Source organism: Choloepus didactylus, chromosome 14 (genome assembly GCF_015220235.1).
Source record: "Choloepus didactylus isolate mChoDid1 chromosome 14, mChoDid1.pri, whole genome shotgun sequence".
In the NCBI taxonomy this organism is placed as follows: Eukaryota; Metazoa; Chordata; class Mammalia; order Pilosa; family Megalonychidae; genus Choloepus; species Choloepus didactylus.
Window position 1 is genome coordinate 83,868,847 of NC_051320.1, and position 12,425 is coordinate 83,881,271.

The 12,425-nt window shown below is 42.5% G+C and overlaps 1 protein-coding gene across 1 annotated transcript; it reads right to left on the reverse strand.

Moving 5' to 3' along the window:
* Positions 1 to 773: 773 nt before the first annotated feature.
* LOC119508901 (transmembrane protein 233-like) lies at positions 774 to 1,127 on the reverse strand (the record flags this gene model as incomplete). Its single annotated transcript, XM_037802615.1, has 1 exon — positions 774 to 1,127. A coding segment is annotated over one exon (354 nt), but the record flags the coding sequence as incomplete, so codon positions are not given.
* Between the last annotated feature and the right edge of the window lie 11,298 nt (positions 1,128 to 12,425).

Below are 12,425 nucleotides of genomic sequence, written 5' to 3' on the forward strand. Positions count from 1 at the left end.
TCACCGCCAGTTTATTTCCTAAAATGGGATGGAAAAGTGCTCATGTGCCTAGAATTGACCAGTAAATATATTCTCAGGGTCTGAGTGAAGAGTGAGGTGTGGTCAAGGTGACCCATGGTGGATGCAAGCAAAGGGACAGTGAAATTAGGAAAAGTGAGGACCAAGACAAAAGGCCAGAAAACTCCTTGGCTTGAATCACTGATGACAAGATGGGTGAACTTTGTGGGGGCTGATGGAGGAGGAGATACTGAAGATTGGAGCCAAGCTACATAGGATGTAACAACAAAAGGGAAAAAAAATCCCGCAAATTCACAATTATTTTAGACAACATTAAACATGCTGCAGATGTTTATGACTGGCATTGTAAACACCAGCACCCATTACTCTTCCTAGAAATGTCCCTTGTTCCTCAAATCCGAACCATCCCCTACCTCCGACGTAGAAGCAATGGGATTTTCTGAGGCTCATCTCTGGAGAAGAGGAATGGATGCCACGGCCTTTGCTAAATGGAAACACTGACATTTCTTTTTTTTTTTTTTCTTCATTTACAAGTCAATGATTCTGGCTGATCTGGCCATGATGCCTGGTTTTCCTAAATTTTGGATTTTTTTTTTTTTTTTTTTTTTTTTAGTTCATTTGCCAGGGACCTGCCTCTGGAGAGTTCTGGAGGAAAAGATTTCACAGTCTGAAGTCAAGGATCCATTCCTCAGAAACTCCTTTGCGGCGTGTTTGATTGAGGTCTGTCCTCCCTGCTCACGCTGACCGCTGGCTCTTCAAGCTTTCCTTGTGAAGTGAACTGTGCATGAAATGCTGATGATGAGAAGGCCAATAATGATGGAGGCGATGGCCACCCACTTGGCGTTCTGCCCAAGCCTCGTGGATCCTTTGATGTCCCCGTTGTCGTAGCTGTTTAGAGACATGATGGAGAAGACGAAAGCCACGATGTTGATGGGGTACGCCGGACAAAAACACGAGATGATGCTGAGCCACAGGTAGTGTTTGAGCTTGGGCAAGTCCTCCTCGGTCTTGTCATCCTTGGTGTTGGCTTCGGAACTGCTGTCCAAAGCCCTCCTGAAGTCCGAAATGGGGGGGAACTGAGATATGGGCGAGGCAGGCGGAGGAGCACACAGTCAGCGTCGTCCCGGGCTCTCTCTAAAAGGTTTTTAAGACTTTCTGACCCTGGGCATGATGCAGGGTGGCAGGGCAGGGGGGCAGTGGAGAATGGTGGTAAGGACAGCTGGACTCAGAACTCTGCAAGGAAGCCAGCAGTAATAGGATCTTTATCATCAGGCCCCTGGAGACCACCTGGGCATGGTGGTGGAGCCAGGGCCTTGGAAGGGAGGCCGGCTCAGAGAGCCCATCCATCCTGGGGAGGTGCCATCCTGTGTGTTGGATTTGACCTAACAGCCAAGATCAGCAATGGGAGAGGCCCACACTGGGTGTGTCCTCTTTCCAAAGAGTGTCCTGCACAGGCGTGCCTGCTTTGTTTTTTCCCTCCCAACGTGTTTATCACATTTGAAATGAATTATAATGCCCTATATTTAGTCATCCTCTCATGCAACATTTAATGAGTGGCCATTAGGTACCAGGGCACTGTGCTAAGTGCAGTGGAGTGTGAAAGAATGAAGCATGATTTTTATCCTTAAGGAACATCAATCCATTGAGAGGACAGATACGAAAGCAACAAATAGGCTTTCATATCCACAGGAGTTAATGGACTTGGAAGTTTCTCAAATCTGAATTCCCATTCTTACTTTGTGGCCTTGGACAAGTTCCTCAATAATTCCTGAGCCTCAGTCTTCTCTTCTGTAAACTGGGTTAATAACGCTACCTCACAATTGCTGTGAGGATCAAGGATGATGGTGTGTGACTAGTGCTAAGCCCAATGCCTGTTACAAGGTAATTAATGATACTTAATTTTCCAGTTCTGCCACTTAGCAGCTCTGTTAGCTTGGGTAAGTCAGTTAATCTTTCTATGAATCAGTTTCCCTTTCATTAAGTGAGCATAATGATAGTAACTACCTCATATAATTGTTGAGAAATTTAGATAACACACGCAAAGCTCCTAGAACAATGCCTGGCATAGGATCTGAATTTGATATATAAATAGTTACTATTAGCACCAATACTAATGGTAGTGCATGCTACAACAGCTGTGCACTAAAACAAGGGCATTCTAGGAGAGAATTCCAACAAAAGAGGAAGGAGGGCATTTCAGGAGAGAGCTGGTGTGTAAGGTATGGGACGGTGAAGGCTCATAGCATTCTAAAGATCTGGTGCAAATTGGGAGATCAGGATAACACAATGGGCAGAGGGTGGGTGGGCTTTACAATAGGCCAGAATACAGGTTCTGCTACTTATTAGCTGGGTGAACTTTGGAATGTGACTTAACCTTTCTGAACTTCAGCCTCTCAGCAGCAGTAGATTGTTAACAGTCTAAGGATGAAATGATATAACTTTAGTAGTTGCTCAGCCAGTGCCTGGCACAAAGGAGGCCCTCCAGAGGTGGCAGCCAATTTGTAAATGATTTTTTACTGGAGGATTGATAAAGGGTGGGAGGGGACCAACGGAGGGGGACGATGCTGCAGGAAAATTGTGACCAGGTTGCAAGATGCAGTTTGTGACAATTTTAGAATTGGAGATTTTATTCTGGAAGCCAAGGGGCAGAACGGAAGGGTTTTAAGCTGGAAGCCAAGTATCGACAACTCCCTGATGCTCCCTGATGCTCCCTCTTGATGTGGCGATGTCTACACTGCTTCCAGCTTCGGAGTCCCACATCCCTCGGTTTCGTCAGAGTCTAAATTTACCCTCATCCTAATTATTCACACTGTGGCTCATCAGCTTGGGAGCAGAAGAGCTAGTGGAGGCCAACCCTGGGGAAGAGGGGAGGAAAGAAAAGAAAAGAAAAGAAAGAAAACTCCAGGCAGCAGGGCCGCCCAGTGTTCACCGCAAGTTGCGGTGTTGGCTGGTCCCCCTGAAATAACTCCTAAGGGCAGAGTTGGCTCCTGTGCCTTTGAACGTTAAAATTAGAGCAAACCAAGATTAAATGCTCCCGAGAAGCTGACCAGCCTTAAAATTTTCCTCCTCCTCTCTTTTTATAACTATGACCACAGTAGTAATTCAATTGGAAACATATTCCAACCCTGATTGCGCCAACCCTGGCACCAGATCATTCCCAGGGCTTGAATTTTTTTTTTTTTTTTTTTGTTATTAAATACACACTGCTGTTATTTTCTGCCAGGGCTAAAAATACATCTGATGGAGCAGCAAAGTCTCAGCTGGGGCCTCCTCCCTGTTTTCATGGAGGCCAGGACAGGGCAGAACCAACAGAGTGACGCAGTTTCCAATGAATTTAGGTAGCACATCGTTTCCAAGGAAAATGGCACCAGATATTGATAAAATGGTAAAAACAAAGACAGAGTTCTGCTCTGAAAGGACCAGTAATGAGCGTCCATTCCCAATCTCATTGACCGCCAATCTCATTCTGCTCCCGGTTACCGCACTTCACAGCTTCAAAACACTTGATGCTCGTTCAAACCCCCTAGGCTTTGCTGATGCTGTTCCCTTGCCTGGCATGTTTTTCCTCGTTCTCCCTCTGTGGGTTTGTGATTGTCTGGTAGTCTCAGCTCCAGCACTCCCCCAGCTTCTGAGCCCATTGTCTGATTCAGATGCCCTTGGTCTGTTCCTCTAGGCTCCTTCTGCTTACTCCTGTCAGAACTCATCCCCTGCATTGCAATCACTGGCGTTAGGTAGGCCTGCCCACTAGAGGCTGAGCATCTTCAGGGCAGGGGCTGTGTCTTCTTGAGTGTTACAGCACACCCCCAAGCTCCAGGCACAGCCCTGGGCCTAACAGGGCTGGGAAAAGGGTGAGGCAAGTGAGGCAGTCGGCACACCATTTAGAGAGACCCCCACTCTCAGGTGCTGATCCTGCACTTGCAGGACCCCAAGAATGATGCAGCCTTTTGGTCAAGAAGTCACTTTCAATCCCTTGATGCCAGGACCAGGTTCATTCCTGGGAGTCGTGTCCCATGTTGCCAAGGAGATTCACTCCCCTGAAGTCATGTCCCACGTGGGGGTGGGGGTGGGGGCAGGAGGTTAATGAATTTATTTTCCAAGTTGGGCTTAGAGAGAGAAAGGCCATATCTGAGCAATGAAAGAGGTTCTCTGGAGGTCCCTTTTGAGCATAATTATAGGAAGGCTCAGCCTCCTTTTACAGCCATAAGTTTCACAAGAGCAAGCCTCAAGATTGAGGGCTTGGCTTATTAAGTAGGGGGTTCCTATTTTCACGTGGCATATATTCTTTCCAAGGTAAGCAGTCAGTATCTCACATTATCTTCACTTAATTGTACAGTCATTATCACTCTTGATTTTAAACAATTATCATGACATAAAACATCCCAAAGCTCTTATCAGCCCCTAATTATTCATCCCTAGTATTAGTGTAGTACTGGTAAGGTATTCCTATTAAATGTGGTCTATAATATTTAATGGGTACTTATATTATATAATTTTACATTATGTAATGTGGAATGGGTAGATCCTATGAAAGCAAACATGATCGAAAGTGGTTGTTTAAAGGCATGGATCCCACAGATTAGCACTACAAATATAAATAAGCGTTTGCATGATAAACTTATAAGGTATGGCACTGTTACAAAGAGTTAACAACAGAGTGATATATGGAAAAACTACCAATTCATAGATATTTATTGAGCATTTACTACATACCAAGACTTGCTAAAAGGGGATATAATTGCAGAAGTTGTGTTTCTCTCTGACACCAGAATAGACTTATCTTCGCCATCATTTTGTAATTCTCAGATAGGCCTATTTCTCTTTTTTTCAAGTCCTTGGAACCTATGTGGGAAGCCCTGAGAGAGTGATCCATTTGCAGTGGAGAGGGGATAGGCAAAGCCTCTTCATTTGGAAGCTAAGTAAGATATTCTGGCTTCAATTACTAGAGTCAGAAATATGGTTTAATTTTTAAAAAACCTCACTCTAAGCTAGTATGTGCGTAAGTGTGTATGTGGTTGTATGACTGGTTAAAGTGGTTGCATGTATGTATATGTATGTGGTTGTATGTGTTTTGTTGGTCATTAGTCATTTTCTTCTAAAAGTGATAAAGAGGGGAAATGTCCAAAGTGACAAACCCCTAGTCAGTTAGATTGATTTATTAGTTATTTTTTTTACATCTCTATTTTCACCCCAGTTCTAAAATGCAACTATTCTTTTGTACTGATTTGTACTGAAGAGCAATTCATTTGAATTCATTATAGAGCGGTACAATTCTGCATGCATCTGTGGAACACCTGGTCTGTGTAAGACATGGTATCTGCTGTCTGCTTGGACTCCATGGCTGCTCTTTGGGGGCAGTAATCTAGAGGAGAAGACACTTAGCTACATAACTTGCAAACAAAGCAGCTTATGAGAACTTCTGTATGAGAGAATGACCAAATTCCTGTGTGAGGCAAAGACTCTTACTGAGATAAGGTCAACCCTTAGAAGACCCTATCATTCATTCATTCATCCATCCCTTTATTCAGTGACCATTTATCAGATATCTGCTTTGTTTCAGGCAATAGGTCAGCTACCAGTGATGTTGATACAAACAGTCTCTAGTCCAGCTCTGTTCCTTTACAGAGGTCAACTTTCTCTTTTACCTCTTGGTGATCAACAAGAGAGTAAGATCCATGGACATTGCTCCCTTTCTCCCATTTCCACCATACCTCTGTCCTGAACCTTTCTGTTTCCTCTCACTTCATACTGCATTTTCCTACCTGTTCTTCATCACCCTGGCCTAGTCCATCTGTCCCCGTCTATCCCTGGACTCACTTCACTCCTCTGGAGCTAACACTGACCTTGCTACTGTCTTGGTGGCCCTCCTTGTTTGTGAATTGCATCCTCCCAATTGTCCTCAGTAGAGTGTCTGCTCTGGGTAGCTGTCTCGTCTGCTCCAGCTCCTAAGGAGTGGGGAGTGTCCCAAAGTTTCTCCAGTCATTTTCCCTTGCCCTCCAGAAAACAAAAATTGACAAATAGAATACAATTCCTGACTTCAAGTGGACACAAGTGTACATGGCAACGTATGGTGCAATGCACAAAGTACTGGTTTAGAGAGACGTGCAAAACAATAAGGTGGCATAGAGCCTGCTCTGGTCCTACCAAGAGACCTTTAAGCTGAGTTTTGAAGTAGGAGGTACTGGGTAGACAAAAGATGGGTAAAGGCTTCCAAGACAGAAGGAATAATATGTACAAGGCTTGGGGATGGGAATAAATTGGGTTGTACCTATGTTTCGATGGTATCGATAGAAAAGCTGTAGATGCTTTGAGCTAGCTGTAGTGCTCAGTTCTAGAGATAAGATATTGGAGCATTCATAAGATAGCATTTCATTCATGAAATAATTCCTGCTTTTTCTGGGAAGTTGTAAAGTCTTGAGGCCAGACATACCTCCTGATCCAAACCAAGACCAACTCATTGAGTGTTACCTGGAGCCAATTTTTCATGATTTCTGCTATTTGAGAAGTCAAATATTTAGGTATGTGTGCTGCAACGAGGCACTGTCTTTCAAGAGCACAGTCTTCTGTGTTGGCTGAAGAAGTACTGATGTCAGGATGAGATCCCTGATGGGTGTTGTATACAGCTTGGAAATTTCTGAGGACTGAAACTGTAAAAGCCCTCTATAACATTTCCACACCATTTCCTGTTTGGAAGGTGCAAGGAAAACATTACAAGTGAAAAAGCACCATTTCACATATTTGCATGTGGCTTTCTATTTAAGATTTCCTATATTTAATGCAAAAATTTAATGAAACCACTAGAATGTATACTCGGCTCATTTGGAAAGTGAAATCTATAAATTTGCCACAGGCCAGTAAACACACATGCATTCCTGTACCTTCATGTGGATGTTCAGTACTCTCTCTTCCCTTAGCATTATTAGTTGACACACCTTCATGGGAATGGAAAGAACATTTCATGGGTGTGAATAAGACACCAATCTGGAAGTGAGAAAACCCATGTTTCAGGTCCTGTTCTCTCATTGACTGGCTATGTGACCTTGGACAGATCCCCACTGGTGAGCATTGAGGATGAGCTGGCCTTGCTTGCTATTTTCTCTTACTTCTCCTAACTTTGTCGTTGGAAAATGGAATCAAGTTGGGATGGCAAGAATGGGCTGGGCACAAACAGGTTATGAATGTCACAAAAAACCAAAGTCCCTGTAGTATATAATTACAGGTATTCAAATGTAACAAAAATATTAATGAAAGGAACAAAAATACTAACTCTCATTTACAGTATTCCCTTCATATGCAGCCTCAAAACATGGTTTATAATCTCACAAAAAGACAGAGGAATTAGCATTTTTAAAACAGCTCCATTCATTTGTCTTGTTAACACAGACCTACTGAGTGGCTAAAATGTTCATTGCAATTTTGAGACTAAAATTACTAGGTTTTGAGCATTTGCTGTGGGTCAGCACTGGGTAAAAAATTTACATTCATCATATAATTTAATCCTTACAACCAACCTTATGAGGTAGGTACTATTATTATCTGCATTTTGTAGTAGAGGAAATTGAGGTTTGGCAAGGTTAAGTAACTTGCCCCAAATCTCATGGTTATTAAGCAGCAGAGACTTAAATATTTGTCTGTCAGATGCAATAGTTACCGCTCTCAGACATTGATTCTACTCAAACACTTGCATGTCCAGAATCCTGAACCCCACAGGTTTCTATCTCTGTTCCCAAAGACTTCAGACTTGAGATGGGGTTTTCATTCAATACTCAACCAATTAATCTCTCCCTCCTTGTGATCCGTGATGAGACATCCATCTTCAAAAGAGTCTTCTTCCATAACTCTTCATGTCAAAAACTTCTTTCAGTGGTTTCCTTTTCCCTTTATGATAAAATTTGGGCTCCTTGAGATATTTAGTGGGTTTTTTTTTAAAAAATTAAAAATCATGTCCCAATGTAAGTGTCCAGTGTGAGTGCTCTGTTCCAACCCAAAGTCAGACAGATTTAGTCATTGTCTTTGGACCACCCCTCTCCTTCTGCCTCCTTACTCACTTAGGAAGACTCCCACCCAAACTTTCTATGCTTCTAGAGCATGTCTGTTTGGAATGCCCCTTTGCAAAGTCATTCTCAATTCCCAGTCCTTTGTGATACTCTCTGTTTACATATTAAGACATCCTTCAAATGTTGCATTCATTCATTCATTCATGTATTTGTGCATTCATTCAGTATTCACTGAGCATCTACCATGTGGCATGGTTTGTGCTACTTTTACCTTCGTAAACCAGATGCCATTCCTGACATCACTGTTACTTTTCTTTTTACTTATGATTTCTTTCTGCAGAGGGACTGCACTCTTCTTGATAGTAGATCACTTTTTTTTTTTTCCAGCTTCTGGAACTAGACTTTGCACCTTCTAACAATGGCACATTGTAAGTGGTCAGTAAATATTTTGGATGAATTTCTGAATCACATTTTTTTCCTATTTTATTCATTCAGACAATACTCAAGAGATTAAAAAATACCTAAATCACATGCAAGGATTTTACGCCCACAGAAATAGCATTTGTGGGGAAATTACCATGGTTTCAAAAGGCATTTTTTGCCATTCTCATGCAGAGCACCTAGAAATATCTTACAGAAAAAAATGGCTAGTTTTGGTGATCTTTATTTACCTAGAGATTAGAAGAGTAGAATCCAGGCTACTTGGTCGAAACATTTTCTTTATTTTTCCATAGAAAATGTGTAAGTCATTTTCCAGACAAGAGTCCAGATGGGTTTTGCAGAATTTCAGAGGAGGAGCTCCTTCACTGTGGGAGTTTCAGCCTCAAAATTGACTGGAGGTTCTCTTAAGTCGAATTGATCTCAACCATTGGGGTAGCACTCATAGCCCGGCATGTGAGATTTGTAGTTCAGACATTGACAGACAGTATACTTTCTGGTAATGGTCTCTTAAGGAAATGGTCCCATTGAAGATGTCTTAAAGCTGCATCTCCTGAGCAGCCTTTATGGGAGATGTTAACAGAAGCCCCACACCCCACAACCACACACCCATGCACACGCACTCACACTCATACACCGAATTCAGTGGTCAAATGCATTGGGAAGTACTGCCTCTTGAACCCCCCCCTTGGAGAGTTGCTATGCATATTTGCATACAAAAGACCCTGATAAAGAAGCCTGGCTAGCTTTGTGCCCAAAATTATTGGGCACACTGTCATCCCCCCCTCCCACCCCGTTTGACTTGGACTTCTCCTCATCACTCTACTTCTTTCTTCATTAATTCGGCAAATGTTTCTTACCTGTTACTGTGCTAGGCACTGAAGTATAGGACAAATTCTCTGGCGTTACCAGCTCGTGGGCTATTGGAGTGGTAGGTACATAAATGATGGCTACATAGAAGTAGGTTAGAGCTGTAATAGAGGCACTCTCTGGGGCCTGGGAATCAGCATTAAAGGAGCATCTTCAGCGACTGGCTGTGGGGAGTTGGGAGAGAAATAACATGGAATTAAATTGCTTAGAATTGGTAACTGACCAGGTCATCAATTGGGGAAAGGAGATTCCAGGAAACTGGAAGCATTGTGAGAATCAACACATGAAGAAAATTGAGAAATTTGGACCGATTAAGATACAATGCACAAGGAGATGACATGAAAAAAGAAGTGGAACGAAATCATAAAGAACCTTATTTCTAATCCAGATTTGCCTCTTGCATTTCAGAATGGATCCTAGGAATGGGCTTGGCAGTCCTAGTTTTGTTTTTCATACTCTCATCTGAGTGGCAGGGGGTGGAGGGGCACATTGGGATGATTCAGAATGTGGGAAACCAGGTTCCAGAAGGAGATGGTCAGATCCGGAGACAGCACAAGAGGCCTCTGGAAACTCCCTAAAGAATGATGAGTAGCTCTTGATAATCCTTTCCCTCTCTCTCTCTCTCTCTCTCCCTCTCTCAATGATTTGTGACATAACCAGAGGACTCAAACTTATCTCCCTAAACCACCCTGTTCTCCTTCAGACATTCTGCTCTCTGTTTGGAAACTGTTATGTAAAATGACTTCCATAGATGAGCTGCCATTATCGACAAGAGACGAATTGTGCTCAGTTTCTTTTACTCTCTCCTGTTCCTGGCTGCATGATTTGGTCATTTAGAATTTTATATTTCTGTGAAATATTTTCATTTTTCCCCAGCGGTGTATGTGTATATGTATATATTTGTAAGAAAAGTGGTGATAAAATATTATTTGTAAATGGTATTGTGTCTTATCAAGTCTGGGGGAAAAAAAGAACAACAACATAGAAAAATGATCTAGGGGAAAAAAATGCTACTGCTGCTTTCTTCCTCATCTGTCAAACGATGGGACTGGACTAGCTAGTCTCTGAGGTCCCCTCAAGCATTAGTGTTCTTGGATTCCATGGGAGTTGTAGACAATTGGGGACGGCAGATGGTAACTATAATTGCCTCAACAGGGTATTTGTCTCTCACTGACTCTTTGGGAAACGGTAGGCATGCATTTTATTTGTTGTTATGACTGGAAAATGTGAGCAATAATTATAGTAACATCCATAGAATTTCCCCTGTGGTGTGAAATATGGATATGACCTTATAATATTATCCCTTGATAACTGGTATTCATGATGGCTGGAATTCTCCATGGAGCTTACTGAGACTGGGAGTGTGCTTTTTGTCATCTGGCTCTACTTGTCTGTGGGGATGCTTCGGCCTTGGGGAAGGTTCCAGTCGTTGATTCATGCATCCATCCAGCAAACATTTATTGAGCACCAGCCACATGCTGGGCACTGTGCTGGAGGCTGGGGATACAAGGATTAATCAGACCTGGTCGTTTCCCTCAGACAGCTCGTGGTCTAGAGAGGAACACAGATACTCAGTTTCCTTCAGCAGACATGCATTGGGTGCCTACAATGTGTTTGGCCTTTAACAAGCAAAAACAAATAGGAATGAGAAAAACGAGGACTGTGTTCAGGATCAAAAGTCATTAATTTGTGGTCTTTAAGACTTAGAAGCTTTGCAGAGGAGATGGCTTTTAAATGTGATTTTAAGGAAAGAGTAAGGGTTTGCCAGGTAGCCAAGTGAAGGCCATTCCAGACAGATGGACTAGCATTTTCAAAAGCACATGGGGCATGAAGAACATGGAGTGGTGAGGGAGTGGCACAGTTCTTGTGGTGGCCTGAGTGTGGCTGGAGATAAGACTTGGAGGCTTGAAAGAGCCTCTTGTGCTAGTTTAAGAAATCAGGACTTGAATGTGAGATAGAAAGGGAGCCTTTGCAAGGTCCTGGCAGGAGATTGCCTGCCTCAGTTGCTCATCTGAAATTTGAGGATAACACAGCCAACCGTCGTCAAGCTGTTGAGAGCATAAATTGTAAGAATAGTAGCATATATTGATTGAAGGCTGTCTATAAACCCAGCCCTATTTTAAATAACTGTACATATTCTGGCCACCCTATGAAGTATGTATTATTATTGTCATTCCCATGTTGCAGAGGAAGAAGCGGAGGCAGCCCACCATCACAGGTTAAATGGAGGCATCTAGAATTAAACCCAAGCAGCCTGAATACAGAATCCTGTCACCTTTTGTTTGTACATTTAAAATTTCATTTAAAGTTTTAAACCTTTAAAAATTGAGCAATGTAGAATACCTGAAACTACCAAACTCCAACCCAGTAGCCTTGGCTCTTGAAGACGATTGTATAACAATGCAGCTTACAATGAGTGACAGTAAGTGTGCTTATGAAAACCCTGTGGATCACACTTCCTTTTTCCAGTGTATGGATGGATGAGTAGAAAAATGGGGACAAAAGCTAAATGAAAAATAGGGTGAGATGGGGGGGCGGTGATCTGGGTAGTTTTTTTTATTTTTATTTTTATTTTTATTTTTTATTCTGATTCTGATTCTTTCTGGTGTAAGGAAAATGTTCAAAAATAGATTGGGGTGATGAATACACAACTATAAGATGGTACTATGAACAGTTGACTGTACACCATGGATGATTGTTTTGTATGTGAATATTTCTCAATAAAATGGAATTTTAAAAAAATTGAGCAATGAAATACATGTAAAGAGGTGCACAAATTGTCAATATACAGCTCATGACATTATCACAGTGGTCAGCAAACTATGCCCCATGGGTCAAACCTGGCCGGCCACCTGTTTTTGTAAATGAAATATTATTGGAATGTATTCATCTGCTAATTGTCTGTGGCTGCTGTTGAGCTACAGCAGCAGAGTTGAGTAGTTGTGACCGAGACGTGTGACCCCCAAAGCCTGAAAAATTTACAGTCTGGTCCTTTACAGAAAAAGTGTGCCAACCCCTGTGTTATCACATTGTGAGCACAGCCAACATCCAGGTCAAGAAATAGGACATATCCAGTGCCCAGAAGCCCCTGCATGTTCTCTCCCA